Source organism: Microcaecilia unicolor, chromosome 10, assembly GCF_901765095.1.
Source record: "Microcaecilia unicolor chromosome 10, aMicUni1.1, whole genome shotgun sequence".
Taxonomy (NCBI): Eukaryota; Metazoa; Chordata; class Amphibia; order Gymnophiona; family Siphonopidae; genus Microcaecilia; species Microcaecilia unicolor.
The window spans coordinates 779,954-802,474 of record NC_044040.1 but is presented as its reverse complement, the minus strand read 5'-3'; the positions used below and the strand labels follow the sequence as shown (position 1 = coordinate 802,474).

Sequence of the window (22,521 nt, the reverse complement as noted above, 5' to 3'; positions counted from 1 at the left end):
GCCTACAAAAGTGCAGGCCATTTTTCAGTGCACCTTAGTAAAAGGACCCCTAAGTCTCTCTCCAAAAATTTGGAAATCTCATTGCATTGAAGAGGTGCTGATTCTAGCAGTTCATTTGTTCCCAAATGGATTGGCCGCTGTCCTGGACAGGATGCTGGGCTCGATGGACCCTTGGTCTTTTCCCAGTGTGGCATTACTTATGTACTTATAACATCAACTTGTAAGCCGCATTGAACCTGCTTTTAGTGGGAAAGTGCGGGATACAAATGTATTAAATAAATAAATAAAACTTTAGAATCCTTATTTTCTTCTTTGATTTCACTAACAATTTGATCTGTGTTTCTGCTGCGGATCTTGGGAGACATTCAGCCTTTTTATGTCTCTTGAACTTTGTTCCCAAATTAATGCTTCTAATAATGGAATCTCAAAGGAGTAACTTTTCTCTCTTGAGACATTTCGACATTGCCTGAGAGATTTTTGATATACTGGATGTTGCTTCTTTTCGCTAAAGCTAATTTGGGTTCTGTTATTGTGGCATCATCCTTTCCCAAGATAAAAAAAGGCATTTCTCAGGGTTATCCTTTGGAGAAGTAGGTATTCCTGTGTTTATAGGTTGTACCTTTCCAGATCCCATAAAATCCATCTATTCCTGGGTTGGGGGTAGGTTGTTATTTTCTGGTCATTTTTATTGCAGTTTATTAATTTCTCAGCTGAGTCAACTCGTATTTCAAAGCAGAGATCTGGAGACAGACAGGGCAAGTTCTAATATTCCAAATGGTTTGTCTCAGGATAAGAGCAGTGCAGCAATTGCATTAAATACTAGTCGTTTTGATTATTGGGGTTATATAAATCAGTTGCATTATGAACGGCAACACAGCTATGTTTGTACAGTAATTGAGGTCTATTGGCTCAGCCCTTGAGAAGGGTGGGTGAGGTGAAGGGAGAGAAGGATAATGTGCTTTGGCAATCCCAAATCTCTTTCTTATAAATGATAGAGAAGCTAGAATTTCTAAAGCTAAGAGCTACAACATTTCAGCAGTTTGTAGTGAAGGAAGGCCAGATACTTAGAAAATTAGCAAAACATTTTCTGTGTTAAAGAAACAAGGTGAATTTAAAAAAAAATCGGATGTATATCCAACCATCAACAAAGCAATTAACTGCACGATATGCTTGAGCAATACAGGTAGGAAAAGGTTGCAGCAAAGGCAGTGGATCATCATTTTGGTTAGAAGGGCTTAAAAAAAAAAAAACAACCTTTGGCTCTGCCCCAAGCTCTCTAATGGGCAAAATACTGGTAAGACCATGGCCCACCCACCTGATCCCACTGCCTATGGGTTAGAGAAACACTCAGCACCAACTCTCCTGCTAGATGTACTCAGAACTATACACATTATCTGCAGGTACTTTCTCTGTCCCTAGAAAGCTCATAATCTAAGTTTTTGAAGGGTTAAGTGATTTGCCCAAGGTCACAAGGGAATTGAACCCAGGTTCCTAGGATCAAAGCCCTCTGCACAAACCATTAGGCTACTCTTCCACACTGCAGTCTGTGAAGGCAAAGCTGACCACAATGTTTTAATACCAGAGAAAATGGTACCATAGGCAGAGGAGTCCATGGTTGGGCTATTTAAATTATGACAGAACTTTGTGATTAGGCATGAGAATAATCAGAGCTAAAGGGAGGGGGTAGAGTACGGGGGAAGATGAAGGATGTTTCAGAAGGGGAGAAATCTTGTAGGTGGTCATGCAATAAGGCTCATTGATAGGGACACTGTAACTGTGCAGACTGGATGGGTCACCTGGTCTTTCTCCATCATTTATTGCTGCTACCGTAAACATGAGTTTGCAAACAGGTGGGAAAGGAGTAAAGGAAAGAACTGCAGAGGAGTTTAGTAAGCAAAAGCTGTGCTTTTTTAGGCCAGTTTCATCATAAAGAAATTAGTTTTGTATACCTTCAGCTTGAGGTATGGTTCCAGTTTTATTATATGAAGGATAAATATTATTCCAGCTTTATGGTGTCGTCTTGCTGTTTTTCTTATCCATTAATATCCCTAGTTTTTGAGGCATGCAAGAGTTATCAGCTACTTTGTCTAGCTGAAAGTGAGTTGTTGTTAAGTGAAAGCTGAACTGAAGTGCAGTGCTGTCAAAATAGCATGTTTAACAGATGATTGCTTCCTCACTTGAGGCCCAGATCTACAGAGAATAAAGTCAGGCCTGTGTGTTATCATTTCCCTGTCTTTGAACTGCAGTTAAGAAAGAGCCTAAATTACCCTGGTATCTGTCCAGCACTGCCATCTGTGTGAACTGAATTTGCAAAGTTATGTGCAGTTAATCCCTTGTTAAATGCTCTATTTCAGCTGTATAACTCGAATGAAAGAGACATGATTATTTTCAAAAATAGTCATCCCTTAAGCACAGAAAAAAAAACCTAAAAGCCTAATATTTTCTCAATATATAATAAACCGATGCACTCTCGTATTTTACAAACACTAGTGGAGTAATTATTCTCAGTATCTCCAGTTTAAATAGCTTTGGAATTTGAATTACAGTTACAACCCTGATAACTTGCTATAAAGCCATATTTTGCCGGCTTGATTGAAAGACACAACTGGATATTATCTGAGGTCTGTTATTTATTCAAGATAAGACATGGTTCTAATCTTCCTTAAGTGGTATAACAAGGAAAGTGTTGAGTTATTGTGGAGAATTTACAGAAAGTCACAAGTTGCCTATAATCTGTACTCTAAGCTTCAATCTATGCTGGACAGGATTTGCAGTTCTTCTGAATCAGGAAACTCAACTTCAGTCCTTGAAGGCCACAGACAGGTCTCTTTTTCAGAAATAATCAATAGGCAAACAAACCCAGTTTTGGAATAAGTGCATGGAAAGATATGGGCTGGATATTCATGCAGAAATCCTGAAAATGAGGTCTGCAGTCAGCCATTGAGAGCAGAGTTTAGAATGTTTTCAGGGCACGACACAGCTTCAGTACAAATGAAAAGGCCTGAAGGAATGTGAAATAAGTGAGTGTTTTTCTGAACAGATTCATCCTACAGAGCTCTCCGTGCTGGAACACATGCCAGGTATTTGTGACCTGGATTGGCCACTGTTGGAAACAGGATTTTGTGCTTGATGGACCTTTGGTCTGTCTCAGTATGGCAAAACTTATGTACTTGAGATTCTGAATGGAATCTTGTTACTCTTTGGGGTTCTAAATGGAATGTTGCTACACTTTGAAATTCTGCATGGAATCTTGTTATTCTTTAAAATTCTAGAATCTTGCTACTCTTTGGGGTTCTAAATGGAATGTTGCTACTGTTTGGGTTTCTCCCAGGTACTTGTGACCTGGATTGGCCACTGTTGGAAACAGGATGCTGGGCTTGATGGACCTTTGGTCTTTCTCAGTATAGCAATACTTATGTACATTTCTCATCTTTCTGTCTCCCCAGTCGACTATGAACCTGCTCCACTAAATCCGTGTGCTTAAATTGTTGTATTTCATAAGTTTTATGTTCTATTGAGCACTTGTTCTCCCTTATGGACCACCCTGTCCACTACATTCCCTTCTGCTGCACAGCACTAGTGGAAGCAGGAATAGTGCAAAGAGCAGGCACCTAACTTTTGTCCTTTTCTCCACAGGAATAAGCATAAGTGCGGAGGATCGCTGATAAAGGAGAGCTGGATTCTGACAGCCAGTCAATGCTTCCTTTCTCGGTACTGTGCTTTGTTTGTTTGTTTTTTCTTACAGTCAGCAATGTTTTCCACCACAGCATGTTTTTCATTTGAATGTTTTCCTGGGTTCTTGTTTTAATAAGTGGCACTAGCACAGCCCATTTGATCAGATCCTTGCATCTTTCAGTCTCATCCTGTGACTCGGCCTCTGTGATGTTAGAACCTGATACCTGTCAATAAAAAAAATTTGTAAACATCTCTGCAGCAGAACAAGATGTGCATAATCTGAAGCATAAATTATCAGCAGGAGGTGGACTCAGAAACTGCTTCAGAAAGGGTTGTGCATTCAAGGACCAGTTTCACACAGTATACATGACAGAGACAGAACCAGTAACTGATTCACCAGCAGTGGGATAAGCAGAAAGGGTGAGGGGAGGGTCAGGACTTGACAAATCCCAGGCACAAGGTCACCATAGCAACGAGAAATTTCCCCTGCAGCCTGAGATTTTCCTGCCTATTTTGCTTTCTTTTATTTTTTTTTGTTTTACTGCTGGAACATTTGCATCCTCCTTTCTGCACTGTATAACACTCCATGCAGTGCAGAGAGGAGGATGCAAATGTTCCAGACATAACCAGGCCTTGAGACCCCTCCATCTGTCGCATCCTTAACCTCTCTCTCTCCACTGCAACTGTCCCTGACACCTTCAAGCACGCCGTAGTCACACCTCTCCTCAAAAAACCATCACTCGACCCTACCTGCCCCTCCAACTATCGCCCCATCTCTCTCCTACCCTTCCTCTCCAAAATACTTGAGCGCGCCATTCACAGCCGCTGTCTTGATTTTTTTCTCCACTCATGCCATCCTCAACCCACTCCAGTCCAGTTTCCGCCCTCTCCACTCAATAGAAACAGCACTCTCTAAAGTCTGCACTGACCTGCTCCTGGCCAAATCCAGAGGCCACTACTCCATCCTCATCCTCCTCGATCTTTCTGCCGCTTTTGACACTGTCAATCACGATTTACTTCTCGCCACACTGGCCTCATTTGGGTTCCAGGGCTCTGTCCTCTCCTGGTTCTCCTCCTATCTCTCCCACCGCACATTCAGGGTGCACTCCCATGGATCTTCCTCCACTCCCATCCCCTTATCTGTTGGTGTTCCCCAGGGATCTGTTCTTGGATCCCTTCTCTATCTACACCTCTTCCCTAGGCTCACTGATCTCATCTCATGGCTTCCAGTATCATCTTTACGCTGATGACACCCAGCTCTATCTCTCCACACCAGACATCACCGCAGAGACCCAGGCCAAGGTATCGGCCTGCCTATCCGACATTGCTGCCTGGATGTCCAACCGCCACCTGAAGCTGAACATGTCCAAGACCGAGCTCCTCGTCTTTCCACCTAAGCCCACTTCTCCTCTTCCCCCACTCTCTATCTCAGTTGATGGCACCCTCATCCTCCCCGTCTCATCTGCCCGCAACCTCGGGGTCATCTTCGACTCCTACCTCTCCTTCTCTGCGCATATCCAGCAGACTGCCAAAACCTGTCGCTTCTTCCTTTTCAACATCAGCAAAATTCGCTCTTTCCTCTCTGAGCACACCACCCGAACTCTCGTCCACGCTCTCATTACCTCTCGTCTCGACTACAGCAACTTGCTCCTCACTGGCCTCCCACTCAGCCATCTATCCCCCCTTCAATCCATTCAGAACTCTGCCGCACATCTCATATTCCGCCAGAACCGATATACTCATATCACCCCTCTCCTCAAGTCGCTTCACTGGCTTCCGATCAGATACCGCATCCAATTCAAGCTTCTCCTCCTTACTTACAAATGCACTCACTCTGCTGCGCCACCCTACCTCTCTACCCTCATCTCCCCCTACGTTCCTGCCCGTAACCTCCGCTCACATGACAAATCCCTCCTCTCAGTACCCTTCTCCACCATTGCCAACTCCAGGCTCCGCTCATTTTGCCTTGCCTCACCCTATGCCTGGAACAGTCTTCCTGAATCCCTACGCCAAGCCCCCTCCCTACCCATCTTCAAATCCTTGCTTAAAGCTCACCTCTTCAATGCTGCGTTCGGAACCTAACCTTTCGAACATATAGGTTGCCCCGATCTGTCTGACCTATCTGATTAACTGTACATTGTCTTTTTATATTGTAAGCTCTTCGAGCAGGGACTGTCCTTCCATGTTAAATTGTACAGTGCTGCATAACCCTAGTAGCGCTTTAGAAATGTTAAGTAGTAGTAGATATTTGATGCAAAGCTTCTGTATCGGCTTGTTCCCCTCAAACATTTCCCCACTGGGACTGGTTGAGCCACAGTCTACTATCTTTATCTCTTGAAACAATCCTTTGTTTCTCCCTCTTTTCTCCTAATTGCTTTGCTTTTAGTGTTTTAATATTCTGTTGATGAAGTGAAGCACCTTGTTCTGGTTATTCAAATCAAATAAACATAAGCAGAAGACAAAGGCCGGCATAAGAAAGCATGTTCTAGCAGTCCCGTGTGCCCCTGGGAAGCCTGCTTAGTTCAAAGGACACCAAGTCCCACATACCCCATTGGGTCAGTTCTAGCAGGTTGGTAAAGCTGAGTCCCAGTCAGTATAGCTATGGGGACTGGGTCAGTATTCAGTAGGGCATGAGTTGGGTGTAAGACCTTGTACTAGTTACAATGTAGCTAAAAGTCCTAGGTGAAAGCAAATGTTCACATAGCCAAATCTGTCCGACAGAGGGGTAAATGTTTAAGTAAGAGCCACTAGTTGTGATCACTATCAACATATTTATGGTTAGACATAGGAGGGGGAGATGTGTTGGGTGTGAGTTAAGTGGGAATTTGTAAGCTAATCCACACAAGATGGTGAAATATATTTATTTATTACGATTTATTTACCGCCTTTTTGAAGGAATTCACACAAGGTGGTGTACAGTAAGAATAAATCAAACATGAGCAATAGACAATTTACAGCAGTAAAAATATTCAAATAGCAATACAAAGTGTGGCATGGTATACTACTTACAATGTCAACACAATACGTAATAGAACATTTTAATTGACAGTGTAGGGTATAAGCAAAGATGGAACATATAGATAGGTAAGAGTAAGAGGAGTTAGAAAGTAAGAAATAAAGATGAAAAAGACAACAAAAATTGTCTTGTATAATGAGAGCTACAAAATCTTACAAGTAGTGACACTGGCTGGAAGCTTGGATCAGTGGCGTTCCTAGGGTGGCTGACACCCGGGGCAGATCGCCGATGCGCCCCCCCCCCCCCCCCCGGCGAAAGGCCACCCCCTCTCGGGTGCAGCGCGACCCCCCTGCCCCTGGCGAAAGGCCACCTCCCCCCAGCGAAAGGACACCCCCCCCCCGGGTGCATTTTGTACCTGTTGGGGAGGTGCCGCGCGCCTGTCTACTTCGCTCGTTCCATGCTCCCTCTGCCCCGGAACAGGAAGTAACCTGTTCTGGTGCAGAGGGAGCACAGAACGAGCGGAGCAGACAGGCACGCGGCATCCCCCCCCCAGCGGCGTGCACCCGGGGCGGTCCGCCCCCCCCCCCCCCCCCTTGGTATGCCACTGGCTTGGATATAGCTTTAGCAGCAGGACACACAGGTGAAAACATCTTTTTCTTTTTGTTTCATTTTTATTTCATTTAGCAAGTGGTAATTAGTTTATCATGGACTAGGGGGGGGGGGTCTCCTCGCCCTCTCCCTCCCCCCAAGGACAATGAGATCCCCAGCCCTTCCCCTCCCTCCCTCCTCTCTAAAGACAATGACAGCTCAGGCTTGAGGCTTCCTCTCTCCTCCCTCCTCCCACTACTTTGGGACCCCTGGTATGGGCAGGGACAATGTGTTGCTTCCTGCCCACCCTGGATCCTTTCACAGAAGGGCCTTGAATTGCTGGAGAAAGACATCTCTGTCTCTGAGGTGCTACATGTGATGAAATCATTGAAAGATGAGAAGCGATGAGGGAAGAGGAGGAAAGAAAGAAGGAAAGCCAAGGGTCAAAGTCAGTGAAAAAGGAGCGGAGGGGATACCATTTATATTACTAGCAATTAAAGCCAAGCAGGCTTTCAGTTGGATTAACTGGAATTTCATGCTTCAAACTCTTAGAAAAATGGGTTTGGGGGAGAATTTAATAAAATGGATCCAAGGTTCGCATTAAGGTAAATAGGGGGTGTTCAGCAGAATTGTATTTAATAACTGGAACCAGATAGGGCTGCTCCAAGCACCCCCAGTTATTTCTACTCAGCATAAAAGATACACAACAGGATTACAAGCTATAAGTGCCCTGTATGGGAAAACTAAGCCTTCCCAGCTGCAAGGAGACCCAGCAAGCCTCCTCACGGTACCATGCAGTGCTGCGCAGCACAACACAACAGGAAAGACAGAGCAAGAATCCATTAGTGCTGCAGCCCACGGGACCTGTCATCTTCTTCAGATTTCTGCACCGCTGTGTTCCACCCCACCCCCACCCCCCGCTGACTCTTGCACACTGCCTGCCCGCCAGCCATTGTGCACCCTGCCACTGCCAACTTTGCCCTCCCCCCCGATGACCCGCTCGACCCCACCCCCGCCGTTGCCTACCTTTGCTGGTGGGGGACCCCAAGCCCCCGCCAGCCGAGGTCCTCCTCACAAAAAGCTTCCTTCTGTTTCTGACGTCCTGCACGTTGTACGTGCAGGACGTCAGACTCACAGAACGAAGCCTTGCAGATCAGCTGATCTGCAAGGCTTCGTCGTTCTGTGAGTCTGACATCCTGCACAGAAGGAAGCTTTCTGCGAGGAGGACCTCGCCTGGCGAGGGGTTGGGGTCCCCCACCAGCAAAGGTAGGCGATGGCGGGTTGGCAGCGGGAGAGGGTCGAGCGGGTCATCGGCAGGGGGGTCCAGGCCCAAATCTACGGGGGTCCAGGCCCCCCCCAGGCTCCAAATAGCTACGCCACTGTTTCAATGATCAAAAATAGGAATTCTATCGCATCACTACTTACCTGTTACTTTGACTGTTTTCTTTTTATACCGGATTGCTCAACTCTATTATGTTATACTTGTTCTTCGTTTAATACCAATTGTTTCTTTACTCTTGAATGGCGAATGGCATGATGGAACATTGTAAGCCACATTGAGCCTGCAAATAGGTGGGAAAATGTGGGATACAAATGCAACAAATAAATAAATAAATGGAAATGATAAGCAATAGTAGTAGAAATGGTGATGGATGCATGAAACAATTTCTAAGTGAGGTGATGGAGATAAGGACTGCATCTAAATTTAAGAAAGCATGGGACCACCATAGGGAGAGGTAGAGGAAGGGGCTGTAGAGGGTAGCAGTGGATAGGTCATATTGTCTTTACCTACCATTCTTATCTATGGCTCTGCTATTCAGTGACACATAACTGGATATTGCCATAGAAAATCCAGGGAGACTGTTGTAGTGCTATCCAACTAGTGCAGGGGTCCTATGGAGGAAGATTAAGGGCAGAACTTGGAGTTAACTGGGTACTAATAATATTCAGGTAGCTATCCAGAGACCTTCATTCCACATTGGTGGTACCCAGGTAACTCTCGACAGGCTGCCAGCTGCCCAGATGTTTAGTTCCAGTGTCCAGATAGGTGCCAGTACTGATTATACAGGCACAAGTCAGCCACTGGTGGCCAGTGTTTAAAAATACTGATTTGACCCTCCTCCCACCCCCAGGAATTCTGCATCTGTGTGGCAGCCTGTGCAAGGAACCTTGAAGTTTGGATTCTAAGGAAGAGCCACTCTAGCGGCATTAAGATTATTACAGATCCGTATGTTTAGGCAGAGGACAGGTGCAGGACTGGAGGAATCTTTTAAGGTCTTCTAGATGGAGGAAAAGTGCAGAGGACGGCACAAAAGCTTAAAAAAATATACAGTGGGGGAAATAAGTATTTGATCCCTTGCTGATTTTGTAAGTTTGCCCACTGACAAAGACATGAGCAGCCCATAATTGAAGGGTAGGTTATTGGTAACAGTGAGAGATAGCACATCACAAATTAAATCCGGAAAATCACATTGTGGAAAGTATATGAATTTATTTGCATTCTGCAGAGGGAAATAAGTATTTGATCCCCCACCAACCAGTAAGAGATCTGGCCCCTACAGACCAGGTAGATGCTCCAAATCAACTCGTTACCTGCATGACAGACAGCTGTCGGCAATGGTCACCTGTATGAAAGACACCTGTCCACAGACTCAGTGAATCAGTCAGACTCTAACCTCTACAAAATGGCCAAGAGCAAGGAGCTGTCTAAGGATGTCAGGGACAAGATCATACACCTGCACAAGGCTGGAATGGGCTACAAAACCATCAGTAAGACGCTGGGCGAGAAGGAGACAACTGTTGGTGCCATAGTAAGAAAATGGAAGAAGTACAAAATGACTGTCAATCGACAAAGATCTGGGGCTCCACGCAAAATCTCACCTCGTGGGGTATCCTTGATCATGAGGAAGGTTAGAAATCAGCCTACAACTACAAGGGGGGAACTTGTCAATGATCTCAAGGCAGCTGGGACCACTGTCACCACGAAAACCATTGGTAACACATTACGACATAACGGATTGCAATCCTGCAGTGCCCGCAAGGTCCCCCTGCTCCGGAAGGCACATGTGACGGCCCGTCTGAAGTTTGCCAGTGAACACCTGGATGATGCCGAGAGTGATTGGGAGAAGGTGCTGTGGTCAGATGAGACAAAAATTGAGCTCTTTGGCATGAACTCAACTCGCCGTGTTTGGAGGAAGAGAAATGCTGCCTATGACCCAAAGAACACTGTCCCCACTGTCAAGCATGGAGGTGGAAATGTTATGTTTTGGGGGTGTTTCTCTGCTAAGGGCACAGGACTACTTCACCGCATCAATGGGAGAATGGATGGGGCCATGTACCGTACAATTCTGAGTGACAACCTCCTTCCCTCCGCCAGGGCCTTAAAAATGGGTCGTGGCTGGGTCTTCCAGCACGACAATGACCCAAAACATACAGCCAAGGCAACAAAGGAGTGGCTCAGGAAGAAGCACATTAGGGTCATGGAGTGGCCTAGCCAGTCACCAGACCTTAATCCCATTGAAAACTTATGGAGGGAGCTGAAGCTGCGAGTTGCCAAGCGACAGCCCAGAACTCTTAATGATTTAGAGATGATCTGCAAAGAGGAGTGGACCAAAATTCCTCCTGACATGTGTGCAAACCTCATCATCAACTACAGAAGACGTCTGACCGCTGTGCTTGCCAACAAGGGTTTTGCCACCAAGTATTAGGTCTTGTTTGCCAGAGGGATTAAATACTTATTTCCCTCTGCAGAATGCAAATAAATTCATATACTTTCCACAATGTGATTTTCCGGATTTAATTTGTGATGTGCTATCTCTCACTGTTACCAATAACCTACCCTTCAATTATGGGCTGCTCATGTCTTTGTCAGTGGGCAAACTTACAAAATCAGCAAGGGATCAAATACTTATTTCCCCCACTGTATATCTGGGATTTATCCTTCTTAATGTGAAATGGATAGCTGAGCAGGGTCAGGTTTGCTCTTTCTGATCTCATTTGCTATATTACAATGTAAATTATGATACATATAACATCAGTAGTCAATAAAAAAAATTAATCTGATGGTATGAAAAATGTGTCTTTTGTCTGTACAGGGATGAAGATTTGAGACACTATGAAGCCTGGCTGGGGGTCCACAATATTTTTAATAAAGAAGAGAAAAATAAACAGATTATGAACATTTCCCAGTTGGTGTTTGGTCCAAAAGGATCAAATCTGGTTCTGCTGAAACTTTCAAGGTTGGCAACTTCTAATCTGATGGAAAAAGAGTTTATGTTAACAGTTTACAGTTTATTAAAAATGTTATATACTACCAATCATTGCTATCTCAGTGGTTTAAAAAAGTTTAAAATAAGAAGCAATTAAAAACAGGAAATAGAATAAAAGTTACAAAATTCAATAAAAAGAAGTACAAAGGAAGACATTAAAATAACAGAATTAGTGTATCCCTGTTCCTGGCCTTCTTAGAACATATACAGGCACCATAACACAAGAAGCCTCTGTTCTTTTTCTGAAATTTAATTTATTGAATAAATATAGCTAATTAACTCAGTTGTAGATTCTCAGAAGCTTGGTGCCCTAAGGCAACAGACTTCAAATTTCTGAAGGCTGTAGGTGGAGATGAATGTGAAGTTCTGAAGAGAAAAAGCTTTATGGCAGAGGTGGGAGAATTGGCAGGTAGGTAGAAGACGTTCAGAGGTGAGATGCTGTATTAGGTAAAAAGATGGGTTCACTTCAGGGAAGCAGAGGAGCACATACTCCTAAGTCAAGATGGACGCAACTGCCTCGCAAGGTCAGAAGACAGCAAGAAGAATACCCAGAAGGCCAGGGAGCAAGGCGAAGGGACCAATAGGTAGCGAGTCTGAGACCAGGTCATAGAGGTCAGGAAATAGCAGCAGGAGGTCTTTGAAGAAGAAAACACATGACAGGAAGTACCTGCAGCACTAAAATCCTAAGAAATGAGAATACCATTAAACACAATTTAAAGCAGCACTATAAAGAATATGTTGAGGCTGCCAAGGGACAGACAATCCCATCCATCAGGTTTAGCAATTTCAGGCTGCTGTGCTGCAAGACAAATTGGTTATCCATCGAAAAATAGAAAATTTTGAAAATTATGTAAGATTAAGAGATCTTATATATTTTCAAAATTTTCTATTTTGGATTTTCCACAGACTTTGACTGTACCACCCAAAGACCTGTTTTATAGATTTTTGAAAGAGAAATTGAATTATTCTATTACGGAAGATTTACTTTTTACCATCTTCTGCAGTTAAACAGGCTTCAAAATCTGTGGAACCCAATGCCTCCCAATCGCTGGATGAAGTTTCATCTGATAGCTTGGATGTTACTCATATATTAGAAAGTTCAATGGATAATGGATACAGGCAGAGCTCTGCTTCTTGTTTCTGTTGTGTTCCTGCAAGATAAGGAAGCAGTTCTTCAATTGTTTTTCCACAAGAGTCCATGCGAATTTATGAGTGGGAACATTTTAGTTTCTCCTAATGTTTCCGGTCGACCCAATCCAGGAGAAAGCAGTTTTTGTCTTATTGGAAGAATTTGTTAGACATGGGAGTTAAATTTCCCTTAAGATATCCTTGTAAATGTGTATTGGTTTTGAGAATTACTCATGTCTTTTATGAACCATCGCAACTTCATTTCTTCTTGGAAAATAAGGGTCTGGACCATGCAGGTCTTTTTCTGCCGTCATCTACTATGTTACTAAAGGACAATCAAGGATTTATGCTGTGCCTTATAAAATATCCAGTGTACCTGAATGTAATTCACCTTGAGCTACTACTGAAAAGGTGTGAGCAAAATCCAACTAAATAATGTAGATTTAGCCTGATTGCTTGATATGTTATTTCCTTTCTCAGTCCTGCTTCCTTTCAGACTTCTGCTTTTGGGCAACACAGAGACAGGATGTCTTGTGTTGTTTTTCTTGGTTATAATTGTTTTTATTTTATTTCTGTAAGACATGGTGCATTATTTCTTTTTCAAAGTATCTCTTTCATGTAATAACTGTTGAAAATGCAAAAGAAAAGAAAAATAACTACAGTGCACTAGTGGGTTAGGGGCATCCTCAGAATGCGACAAGACGATGTCCAAACCCAGAAGAAAGCTTGGCTCAGGTATAGAGAGAGGTGAAAGCAACAAACGAAAGGAGCTGCTAACAGCCCTGTACAAATTGCTAGTGAGGCCCAATTTAAGGTATTACGTCCTTGTTTCTTTCGATTATGAGTCGAGGACATCCTAGTGTTGGGCACGCCCAAGTCCCGCCTTTGCTACGCCTCCGATATGCCCCCTTGAACTTTGGCCGTCCCTGCGACAGAAAGCAGTTGGGGACGTCCAAAATTGGCTTTCGATTATACTGATTTGGATGACCCTGGGAGAAGGACGCCCATCTTCCGATTTATGTCGAAAGATGGCCATCCTTCCCTTTTGAAAATGAGCCCAACAGTATATATTAAAATGGACTTGGGGAAAATCCACTGCTTATTTTTAGGATAAGCAGCATAAAATGTTTTGGGATCTTGTGGCCTAGATTGGCATAAGTACGTACATAAGTACATAAGTATTGCCATACTGGGACAGACCAAAGGTCCATCGAGCCCAGCATCCTGTTTCCAACAGTGGCCAATCCAGGTCACAAATAATTGGCAAGATCCCAAAAAAGAACAAAACATTTTATGCTGCTTATCCCAGAAATAGTGGATTTCCCCCAATTCCAATTTAATAATGGTCTATGGACTTTTCCTTTGGTCTGCCCCAGTATGGCAATACTTATGTTCTTAATGTTCAGGAGGAAGTTAACTCTACAGTGAGGCTGAATATTCCTTTGACCCCGGCAGTAGACTGTGATTAGTGCTGATGTGGTCTGTGGGCAGAGACAGAACCACCAGTTATGCAGGCACTGGACATATTTATTGCTGGTGTCCATGTACCTAAGCGGGCAGAGAGACCCCATCTTTGTCCACTTAGCTATGTAGGTGCCAGTGTTGAATGTCAGCCGGCACCCACTTAACCTCTGCGTTAGTGGCTGATCCAGATAGTCAAAGGCAATGACTGGACTTTGGCCTCAGGATTGAATATCCAGGTTAGATTCAGCCCACGGAAGGCAGCAGCTTTAAAATCACTAACCGCTGATGGACGAATATCATGGAAAGTTTCCCAATCCACGGGTCAACCTTCAATCCCTCATTTTTTTTCAAGGTCAATAAATATCTATTGTAATGTGTATTTTTCTTCTTTTTTGACAGGCCAGCTGTGCTGACTAACTTTGTAGGAACAATCAAACTTCCAAATCATGGCTGTATCGTTCCAGAGAAAACTGCTTGCAATGTCTATGGGTGGGGATACACAGGAAGTAAGTCTTTCATTTTATATATGCATATCAAGCCTTATATCAGCAATAAAAAAAAAAAGAAAACATGTTAAATTGTAGGAAAAGAGAAAAAAAATCAAAGTTAGCATCAACAATAGCATCACCTCCAACTCGTCCTGCATCTGGGCAACACAGATTAAGCCACTCATGGGATCTTTTACCAAACTGTGCTAAGGACAGGCATCCTACGGTAATTTCCAAATCTGTGCACGATAACTGCATGCTAAAAAAATTTTTAAAACTTTGCTTGGAGGAGGGCATGTCTGGGTGTAAAGTGGATGTTTGTGCAGTGAAAACTAGATGAAAAAATGATTATTAAATCAGCAAAATGGTTTGAGATAGTTAATAACTCTGAAACAGGATTGTAGACAGAGAGAGAGATAGAATTTGGAAGAATCAAAAAAGAGCAGGGGATCTATGATATCTCTTTAGAAATATGCTATGTCAGTGGTTCCCAAACCTGGTCCTGAAGATACCCCAGAAAATTGGGTATTAAGGATATCCACAATGAATATTCATGAGAGAGATTTGCATACAGTGGAGGTAGTGCATGCAGATATCTCTCATGAATGTTCATTGTGGATATCCTGAAAACCTGACTGGCTGGGGTGCCTCCAAGGCCAGGTTTGGGAACCACTGCTATAAATGTTAAGAAAAAAGAATTTTTCTCAAAGACAGTGGGTGAGTCAACCACGAGTATTCCTGAACTATTTAATTTAGTAGATAATCTAACTACTGTTGATGATTTGCTATTGGAACATGATGAAGAGGTTCCGTCAGCCTATGCTCTAGAGCAGTTTTTCAAGAAAAAGGTGGCTAAGATTAAAACTTAGCTTAGTGTACATAGAATAGTTGATAACAATGCTGTTTTAGAGGTCCACTTCTTCAGGCATGGTACCTGATATTGGAGCTTGAGGAGGTTCCTTAGGAAGACTCCCTGCCATAGTCTGAATCTTGGATACAGAGAGCGAACAAGTCTTACTCTGAAGAAGCCTCCTTCCCAGTAGGAGATCTGTGGCATCCTTGCTCTTCTGATGTGGAGGACTCGTCTCTGTTCGCTGCCCTGGCCAGACCTTGACCAGAACCCCACCGGTCCAGGGTGGATCATAAGGAATGCTAGCAGTGGCTAGGATGACAGCAGCCATCTCAGAATTCAAACAACGTTGATCACAGGCATCACTGCAGGCAGTAATGTCCCCTCTCGCCCAGTCTATGGTTGGGTTGTGTTTCTGGAACCATGACAACCCCAAGATGATGGACTTCAAGGATGTCTGGTGGACATAGAGAGCGATGTCCTCCCTTTGGTCACCTATACACAGGCATAGTGGAACCTTCTGGGTTATAAAGTATCCTTGAATATTCCCATACACTAAGGTGACCAGAATGGTCCATGACAAATCCTGGGTAGGAATTCTAAAATGCCAAATAAGAGCTGATCTTTGAAATTGTTAACTGTTTCATTGGTAAATAAACAGAACCATTTCATAGAATTAGAGTTATCAATAGAAATCAAACAAAATAAAACATAGAAAAGAAAATAAGATGATACCTTTTTTATTGGACATAAGTTAATACATTTCTTGATTAGCTTTCGAAGGTTGCCCTTCTTCGTCAGGTCGGAAATAAGCAAATGTGCTAGCTGACAGTGTATATAAGTGAAAACATTCAAGCATTACTATGACAGTCTGACAGGGTGGGAGGATGGGGGTGGGTCGCAGGTATGCATGGGGACATCAAAGCATATCATTGATATTCTAACAGGATGGGTGTGGATAGGTGAGGGGTGGAGTGATCAACAGAGACATACAGCTTTATGGTTTATAATGGGCTAGGAACCCCAGATCCACACTCCTCTACTTATAGAATTAGAGAAAATACTGATCATCTAGATTACTGCTCACAAGCCGTTGTTCAAAGTTATATTTCTCCCTTCTAAATACACAAAGACTAGAAAAGAAAGACGTTTACTTGACTCTGGAAAAGGCTTAACAGAAGGTGTCCTGGACACCACCTCCAACATAACTGAAAGTACTTCTCGTATTAAAATAATCCCAGGTGACAAAAGTGTGCTCACACATTTCCTTGTCACCCCATATTTGCAGACAATGCATTGCTTAGTTTTGCCTGGACCACATGAACCACTAGTTACAACATCTGGGAGAGACTACCTGCAGAAGTAAGCAAAACATCTGGCTGGTTGCAGAGACATCACTGCTGTCAGTGACAGAACCCACAAAACGCTGGAGCCCCTGTACAATCAGACGTTGTCAGGCTGCCTGCAGGTCTATAAGGCTCAGCCAGACAGATTTTTTTTTCTTGTCCTTTCACTTTCACATTATGCTGCCATCACAGTCTTACAGGTTTTAGTGGATAAATTCCAGTTTAAAGGTTAGGAGTTAACACAGCATCTCAGCCAGTGGCCATTTCTCCCACCAAAAAAAGTAAGTCATTTTATGTTAAAGTTAATTGAAAAAAATATGTGAAGGGGCATAATCGAATGGAAACGTCTATCTCCATGGGCGTTTATCTCCGAGAACGGGTCCGTGAAGGGGCGGACCGAACTGTATTTTCGCAAAAAATAGACGTCCATGTTTTATTCGACAATTTGTGAGGTGGGCGTTTTTGGTTTTTCAGCGATAACGGAAAATGAAAGCGCCCAGCTCAAAAACGAATAACTCCAAGACATTTATTCGTGGGAGGGGCCAGGATTCGTAGTGCACTGGTCCCCCTCACATGCCAGGACACCAACCGGGCACCCTAGGGGGCACTTCTACAAAAACAAAAAAAAAGGTAAAAGAGCTCCCAGGTGCATAGCACCCTTCCCTTGTGTGTTGAGCCCCCCAAATCCCCCTCAAAACCCACTGCCCACAAGTCTACACCATTACTATAGCCCTAAGGGGTGAAGGGGGGCACCTACATGTGGGTACAGGGGGTTTGGGGGGCGGTTTGGAGGGCTCCCATTTACCAGCACAAGTGTAACAGGTGGGGGGGGATGGGCCTGGGTCCACCTGCCTGAAGTCCACTGCACCCCCTAATAACTGCTCCAGTGACCTGCATACTGCTGCCAGGGAGGTGGGTATGACATTTGAGGGTGAAATAAAAAGTTGTGAAACGGCATATTTTGTGGTGGGAGGGGGTTTGTGACCACTGGGGGAGTCAGGGGAGGTCATCCCCGATTCCCTCCAGTGGTCATTTGGTCATTTAGGGCACTTATTGGGGCCTTATTCGTGGAAAAACAGGGTCCAGGAAAAGTGCCCTAAATTCTCGCTACAAACGCATATTTTTTTTTCCATTATCGGCGAAAGGCGCCCATCTCTGATCGGCCGATAACCACGCCCCAGTTCCGGCTTCACCACGCCTTCGACACGCCCCCATCAACTTTGTACGCTTCCACGACGGAGTGCAGTTGAAAACGTCCAAATTCGGCTTTCGATTATACCGCTTTATTCGTTTTTGTGAGATAAACGTCTATCTCCTGATTTGGGTCACAATATAGGCGTTTTTCTATTTCGATTATAAGCAGGATAATGTCCCCGACAGCGTGTGTGTGCATTACTCTCTTATTACATAAGAGACGTGTGAAAGCAGGGTGATAAAGCATTGCACTTTTACTAGTGATAGAGGATAATCATAGGCTTCTCCCAAGACTTTATGAAAAATTAGAACAACTTATATTCTTGCTATCTTGTTACTATTTCCATTGAAATGACAGTTGTTATGATATTAGATCGTTTATTTTTATACAGCTTTGGAAGTTTGCACAGTATTCGATATCAATGTTTGCAGAACACGAAATAAATCACATTATGCTATACACAAAGGCAAAAATAGTTATGAAAGTACCAAGAGACAGTGGCTTGGATGTCTGCCACACATTAATGGACACCATAGGACAGTCTTTTGTGATTGATTGCTGCCATGGAGAACAGGTGTTTACCAGGATGCAACAACACAAGCTTTCCTTTCAAATGCAATACAGTCCTTCTTAGCAAAACATAGATGAAACATGAGGTGAACGTCTGGCTCTTCTCCCAAGCCTTTAATACATAGGGTGACTGACTATACACTCATTCTGCACCTGGTCTAGCTTGCAACACACACTGCAACTTAGACTACTTCCTTATCTCTTGCTTAACTATACAACGAACTTGCCTTGAGTTTAACTATACAACGAACTTGCCTTGAGTTTAACTAACCATCAAATTATCCCAACTAACTGCGTACCACGCATCTTGTTTCCATCATATATCTGCTCTTGGTCTCTCAGCTATATGGTAAGCTGTATTGTAGAAAATCTTTAGCATCATATCTGTTAGTTGAATGCTCTAATGAATGCTTATTAGGTGTATCATTAGTATTATGCTAACATTGTATTATATCTCTGGTATTTGAATTCCAGTGCTGTTAAATGTGTATATTTTTATACTGTTTCACAGTAGTTCTGTTATTAGGTTTCAATTTACTGTTTTCAAGTTTACCTCATTTACGCCTATGTTTACCAAGGTGCGCTATGGGCATGTTAGCGTTTTTAACACATGAAAATGGTTTATGCGCATTAAACGCTAATGTGCTCATAGAAATGTATAGTCAGATTAGCGTTTAACGCACCTTAAATTTAAAGGTGCATTAGAAATACTAACACACCTTAGTAAACATACCCCTTATTGTATTTCTGTTTATTCATGGTTATTTTACTATTGTTATACTGTTAAAATTATGTTAAACTGTACCTACTGTACACCATCTTGGGTGAATCTCTTCATAAAGGTGGTTGATAAATCTTTAACTATCTGTCAGTACCGTTTAATATCTGAAAGGCAGCAGAATCTTCTAGATAAAAATAGCACATCAAATCTCGGCTGAGAAGCTGTGTTTGTTCTGATCATTTCTCCTCCATCTTTCAGGAACTAACTACAATGGTTTATTACAAGTAGCAAACTTGGTTACCATCGGAAATGATAAGTGCAATGAAAACCACAAGGGCAAGATTGTTGTAAACGAGTCTGAAATCTGTGCAAAAAGTGAAAGTGATCCAGCAGGCACCTGTGAGGTAAAAAGAAAACTCTCTGCCATGATTATTGTATGGAGGAAAGCTGAAGAAAAACTCAAAGAAGTGGTTGGGTAAAGATTGCTCTACGATGCTGATAAACGTTAATGCAAGCTTTTCCACCTACACTGAAGATCTTGCAGAGTCTTTCCCTTTAGCTCATAGATTCTAAGCCCCATATTCCCTGCTTTCATAAACAGGAGATTACATATACCAGACGTGTCTGGAATTCTGTGGTAAACGTTTATTTTGCTCACTCACGTATTCACTAGAGCAGGGGTTTTCAACCCAGCCCTTGGGACACATCCAGCCAGTCAAGGTTTTCAGGATATCCCCATTGAATTCTCCATTGAGGACTGGGTTGAAAACCTCTGCATGAGAGGTTAACTCTTACGTTGAATAGCACTTGAGTTCCTTCTCCCTTAAAACACTAATGAGGAGAAATTTAGATCAATTAACATTGTATGTGCCAGTGCAACCACTTTTCCCAATCATAGGGGTCCTTTTACTAAGTTGCAGTAAAAAGTGACCTGCAGTATTGTGGGGCAAATGTTTTTGGGTGCATTCTGGGCCATTTCTGACCATGGCTGAGAAAAAGGGTTTTTTTTAATGGACCTGGAAATGGGCGTGCTCTGAAATTAAAACTAGTGTGCAGCTATTTACGGCCTGAGCCTGTACTGCCACCCATCGACTTAGTGGTAAGGGCTCACACACTACCCGTGTGGTAACTAGGCAGTGTGCGCCAGCTGCTGATTACCGCCGGGAACGCCCCCACGGTAGAAAATAGAAGAAAATTATTTTCTAGCGCAGGTTTCGGTGCACGTCAAACTCAGAATTACCACTGGGCACGTGCTCTAGCCTAGCAGTACTGCTGATTTGGCATCAGCCCCTCCCATGCCTTAGTAAATTGATGAAATGCCTGAAGTTTCATAAGGAGTGGAGGAGTGGCCTAGTGGTTAGGGTGGTGGACTTTGGTCCTGAGGAACTGAGTTTGATTCCCACTTCAGGCACAGGCAGCTCCTTGTGACTCTGGGCAAGTCACTTAACCCTCCATTGCCCCATGTAAGCCGCATTGAGCCTGCCATGAGTGGGAAAGCGCAGGGTACAAATGTAACAAAAATAAAATAGATACTATTGGAGATTCTACATGGAATGTTGCTACTATTGGAGATTCTACACGGAATGTTGCAGGACGTCAGACTCACAGAAGCAGAAGCCTGCGCGGCCACATTGGTGATCTGCAAGGGCCGACTTCTAGTGGAATAGCAACATTCCATGTAGAATCTCAAATAGTAGCAGCAGTGGAGGAGTGGCCTAGTGGTTAGGGTGGTGAACTGAGTTCGATTCCCGGCACAGGCAGCTCCTTGTGACTCTGGGCAAGTCACTTAACCCTCCATTGCCCCATGTAAGCCGCATTGAGCCTGCCATGAGTGGGAAAGCGCAGGGTACAAATGTAATTTTTGTAAACCTCCAGATGTTATAGATCAGGTGTCTGTTTATGGCTCAGCAGCATTGTTCTGTTTTTAATATTAGCTTCCTATTTCATTGATTTTACAAACACTAATTCATTCATTTTCATTTTTCTAGGGGGATTATGGTGGTCCCTTGGTCTGCGAAGATGATAAAATAAAACTGATACAGGGTGTCATCATTCCAGGCCGTGGATGTGCCACGCCAAACCGGCCTGGAATATTTGTAAGAGTGGCCTATTATGCAAAGTGGATTCAAAAAGTTTTGTTGACATACAAGGTGCAGAGTTACAGCTGAGCACAGGAAACAAACCGCTCAAAGCACAGAAAGACTTCAGACACTTGGAAATTAATGTATAATTTATAGACGCCTCAGAAGCCCTCCTTGGGATTCTGTGTTCTCCAATTGATATTTATGTCTTGTTACCATTGTTTTGTTACTTTGTTGGTTTTTTTATATGAGCTACAGTTGTTGCGAATGTGCTGACAGATCTCCTGAAGATACTTGAATGGATACATAGAACTTTCCCTGGATGATATGCATTAGGGAAAAAGTAAAACTTGTTTATAGGATTCATTTATGCTGCTTCTTGGGTTCATTTGGTTGATAAGGAACCATGTTTTAATTGAACACTGTCCCTTCATGACTAATTCCAGAAAATATAGTTCTTTGGTCCAGTATAATGAAATAGTCTTTAAGTATCCGAAATGCCCAAATTCCTGTTTTGTTTCTGCATTTTACCATTAATTTCTTAGCACTTCAGTAGGGAACTAAGTGGATTTGACTGCCAGCATTTCCTTATCCAAGGCTGTAGGAATTGGCTGTAACTGAAGTCAGTGACACTATGAGGTCATAAAAATATATCCCTTTGAAAGTGGCAAAGAGGCAGGCTCCTCTCAGTCTCCCTTTTAATCGGCTGGTCCAGGGGTTCTCATCCCAGTCCTCCGGACACACTTACCCAGTCAGGTTTTCAGGATACCCAGAGTGAATATGCATGAGATAAATTTGCATACAATGGAGGCAGTACATATGCATTGTGGGTATCCTGAAAATTTGACTGACTAGGACTGGATTCAGAACCCTTGTTCTAGTCTACAGAACTCCCAGGCAATGCAATTTGCAGATTTTTTTTTTTCTCATGTTTCAGAAAGGAAAAATATTGCCGCCTACTACTACTTATCATTTCAATAGCGCTACTAGATGTACACAGCACTGTACAATTGAACATGAAGAGACGGTCCCTGTTCAACAAAGCTTACTACTACTACTACTAACTAACATTTCTAAAGCGCTACTAGGGTTACGCAGCGCTGTACAATTTAAACATAGAAGGACGGTCCCTGCTCAAAGAGCTTACAATCTAAAAGACAAGAGAACAATCTAAAGACAAGTGAACAATCT

The 22,521-nt window shown here is 43.2% G+C and overlaps 1 protein-coding gene across 2 annotated transcripts in view; it reads left to right on the top strand.

The window, feature by feature from the left end:
* The window catches only part of HGF (hepatocyte growth factor), a 116,577-nt gene extending 94,271 nt beyond the window's left edge, over positions 1 to 22,306 (top strand). For both annotated transcript variants that reach the window (XM_030217049.1, XM_030217048.1), the window contains exons 14-18: positions 3,637 to 3,711; positions 11,314 to 11,457; positions 14,479 to 14,585; positions 19,508 to 19,653; positions 21,238 to 22,306. In XM_030217049.1, the coding sequence (XP_030072909.1) occupies positions 3,637 to 3,711; positions 11,314 to 11,457; positions 14,479 to 14,585; positions 19,508 to 19,653; positions 21,238 to 21,417 (652 nt within the window). In that variant the 3' untranslated portion in view covers positions 21,418 to 22,306. The remainder of the gene's footprint in view (positions 1 to 3,636; positions 3,712 to 11,313; positions 11,458 to 14,478; positions 14,586 to 19,507; positions 19,654 to 21,237) is intronic.
* Positions 22,307 to 22,521: the final 215 nt, after the last annotated feature.